This window comes from Erithacus rubecula (assembly GCF_903797595.1).
Source record: "Erithacus rubecula genome assembly, chromosome: 6".
NCBI classification, from domain to species: domain Eukaryota; kingdom Metazoa; phylum Chordata; class Aves; order Passeriformes; family Muscicapidae; genus Erithacus; species Erithacus rubecula.
Window position 1 is genome coordinate 4368122 of NC_136688.1, and position 3077 is coordinate 4371198.

A 3077-nucleotide genomic window follows, 5' to 3' on the forward strand; every position below is an offset into this window, starting at 1 on the left:
CCGAGCTGAGGCCATGAGCACCAGCCACCCCCCGAGGCTGTGGTGAGGGGGGCGGCCCGGCCCCTCCAGGGGGGCACATCCAGCCTCGGCAAGAAAGGGCGAACTGTTCAAAGTAACCATTACGACGCGCCCAAAGTCAGGGTGTGATAAAGGGCGTGTGCTCTCCTGATGCTCGGTTTACTCCGGCAGCACTCGGGAGTTTGAAGTTGTTTTTAAGGGAACAGTCTCTCCTCGCCCCTCCGAGCCGCACGCCCGCTTTTCGCTCCTGGGGTACCCCGGGGACAGGGGGGACCCCCCCTCCTCCACCGAGAGACTCCGAGCTTGGGCTCTCCCGCCCAAGCAGCCCTCCCCCCGGACTTCCCCTCCAACACACACCAAGCAGGCTTGCGGCAGTTTCCTGACGTTTATTCAATTTTATTACTGAAGTTGGTGGCATTATTTGCAATGGCAGTGGTACAGACCGGCTCAGGATCCATTTAAACAGATTTGTCTTCAAGTAAAGTCTAAAAAAATGTTTTGATTTATAGCTACATCTTGTGAATGCAAAAAAAGGAAAAAAATCCACTATAAAAATAAATTTACATTTTGTGAATAACAAAAGCAAATATAGTGCCCTTTGGCTTAACCAAAAGAAAAAAAAAAAAAAAAGACTATTGGATGTCAAAGTTATCCACGTTTCTGACATAAATAGAAAATATAAGTTAGTATAACTCTTAAAAAAAGTTTTGTACAAATATACACTTGTTTTTTTAATTTTTCCTTTTTTTTTTTTGTTTGCACTGAGAGCTCAGCAGAGATTAAACATTTCTTATAAATGACTTTTAAAGCTTTACACTTCTGGCCAGTGTACTCACATTAGGCATTAATACATTTCTGTACAGAACGTCATACATTGCACTGTTGTACGGTAACACTGCTCCGTGCGCGGCCGGCGCTGCGGCTCCGCTCCGGTTCCCGCTCCGGGTGCCGCTGCCGGGCCGGGCGGGCGCGGGGGGGTCCCGGCTCGCCTCGCCGCCCGCCCCGGCCCCCCGCGCCTCCGGGGCGTCGCGCCTCCCGCAGCGGCGCGCCTCTCCCGTGGGTGCAGTAGTGCAAAAGGCTGGAGAACAAAAAGGAGGAGGGGGTGGAAAAAAAATAAGCAGGGAGGAAAAAAAAAAAAAGTGCTTGTGGTGTAGGAAATAAGTAAGAGAGCGCCGCAGAAAGCGGCCGGACACCGTCGCCTCACCTGGCTCACCGGAGCCGCTTGCGGGGGGTCTGCTCAGCCGGCACGGCGGCGGGGGGCGGCGGGCAGCCGGCGGGGCGCTCCGCCGCCGCCTTGGGCTCCGCCGGCCTTTTTCTCCTCGCGAAGAAATCTGGATGGGGGACGGAGAGGAAGGAGGGGTCCGTCAGCCCGTGCGGCGGGCCGCCCCCTGCCCGCGCCCCCCGGCTCCCCACGCACCTGTGATGCGGGCGGTCGGGCCCCTCCGGCGGAGCCGCACGCCGCGGCGGCGGGGCGCGGCGCGGTTCTCCCGGCTCAGCCGCCCCCCGGGCCCCTTGCCGGCGGCGGGCGGCGGCGGCGGGGACGGCGGCGCCCGGAGGAGGGGGACGCGGCACCGTCCCACCTGCAGCGTCTCCCGGTAGAAAGCGGGCACGGCGCCGGCCTCCACCTCCTCCCAGCGCAGGCGGCCGGGCCCGGGCAGCGGCGTGTCGGTTTGGAAGTTGTAGTCCCAGCGGCGCTGGTCCTCCTCGCCCATCTCCCGCAGGCGCTCCCGCAGCTCCCGGCCCAGCTCCTCGTGGTCCACCGGCCCGAAGAGGCTCCTGCAGACGGGGCTGCGGCCGTGCCCGGCCAGGGCTCTCCGGGCCGAGAGGCGCTCCAGGGCGGCGGCGCCGGAGAGGTGCACGTTGGACATCGCCGCCGGCCCGGGAAGGCGTGGGTGCCCCCCCGCCGCTCCTCTCCTGCCGTCCCGTCCGCTCGCTCGCTCCCTGGCGCTCAGACCGGCCGTGCCTCCCGCCTTTGAACCCCTGCCCCCGGCCGCTGCCTTTTAAACCCCGCTCCCCGCGAGTGCGAGCAAAACACCATTAGCATAATAGTGTTTCCCTGACGCCGGCCCGCCGCGATTGGCGGGGCCCCCCCGCCGCCCCCCGGCCCCCGGCGGCAGCGCTGCTGCCCGCGCCCTCCATTGGCTGCGCGGGGCAGCGCCGCGCCGCCGCCGGCCGCATTGGCCCGCTCCGGCCCGGCCCGGCCCCGCCGCGGACCGGGGGGCGGCCCCGCCGCTGGCCCGGCCCCGGAGCGCGGCCCCGCTCCCTTTGTCTGCCGCCGGCCGCGGCTCCGCCGCCGCTTCCAAGCCGGCCGCTTTCGGGCTTGTTGTTTTGGTTTTTTCTTTTCCCCCGCTCCGTGTTACCTTTTCCGAGTGAAGAGTGCGTGTGGGAGTGTTTTTTGCAATTATTTTTACTATTATTTTGATTGGGATTTTTTTTTCTCTCCTCGAGGAGTGTCGCCAGTTTTTTTTCAGCATCCGTGGAGAGCGGGGGCTTGGGGCGGGGGAGGTGATGCGAGTGGAGGAAAACGGGATCGTTTCTGGCTCAGGGATTTTTATTACGCTGCTGCAAAACAAAGCGAGATGCTTGCAGATTTCAAAACAAGCTGAAGGCTATTTTTAAAAATAGGGCTTCTCAGCTGCATGGAAGTAATAACTTGCAGCCTAGTGAATAGAAGTACATGAAAACCACAGCATTTTCCTCTCCTGACTTTAAAACCCACATAATACGTGTTTGTTCACTGCAGATGAACTAATCTCGCTATTGTGTTGCCAGGGATCAGCTGGCTTGTGCTTTACATTTTCTGCAGGTCACTGCAATCATTGCCTTTTGTTGCTTTGGGATGGAGGAGTATGAAAGGAAAAGAAGGGGGAGCATAATTGACACCGTGCTAAAATTGGTCCCAGAACATCATCACAGTGTTGATGAGCGTCTCAGAGGATCATCATGGCAATGATTTTTTCATCTGCAGACAACAAGAGAAATTATGAACATCTTCCATGCAGTGTGTTTGGGGACCTCCTCATTCCTCATGTCCCTATGGCTCTTGCCTTTTGGGAACT

At 59.5% G+C, this 3077-nt stretch overlaps 1 protein-coding gene across 1 annotated transcript; it reads right to left on the minus strand.

Moving 5' to 3' along the window:
- Positions 1-389: 389 nt before the first annotated feature.
- CDKN1C (cyclin dependent kinase inhibitor 1C) lies at positions 390-2081 on the minus strand. The gene is made up of 3 exons (XM_079308736.1): positions 1436-2081; positions 1223-1349; positions 390-1096 (listed from the first exon to the last, which is right to left on the minus strand). Exons 1-2 carry the CDS (start codon positions 1884-1886, stop codon positions 1228-1230), a joined length of 573 nt encoding a protein of 190 aa, XP_079164862.1. The 5' UTR covers positions 1887-2081; the 3' UTR covers positions 390-1096; positions 1223-1227.
- Positions 2082-3077: the final 996 nt, after the last annotated feature.

Coding starts and splice junctions, on each gene's coding strand:
- CDKN1C (XM_079308736.1), bottom strand. CDS start 1,886: ATGTCCAACGTGCACCTCTCCGGCGCCGCCGCCCTGGAGCGCCTCTCG. Junction 1,350..1,435: donor CCCGACCGCCCGCATCACAG/GTGCGTGGGGAG, acceptor TCCCCCATCCAG/ATTTCTTCGCGAGGAGAAAA.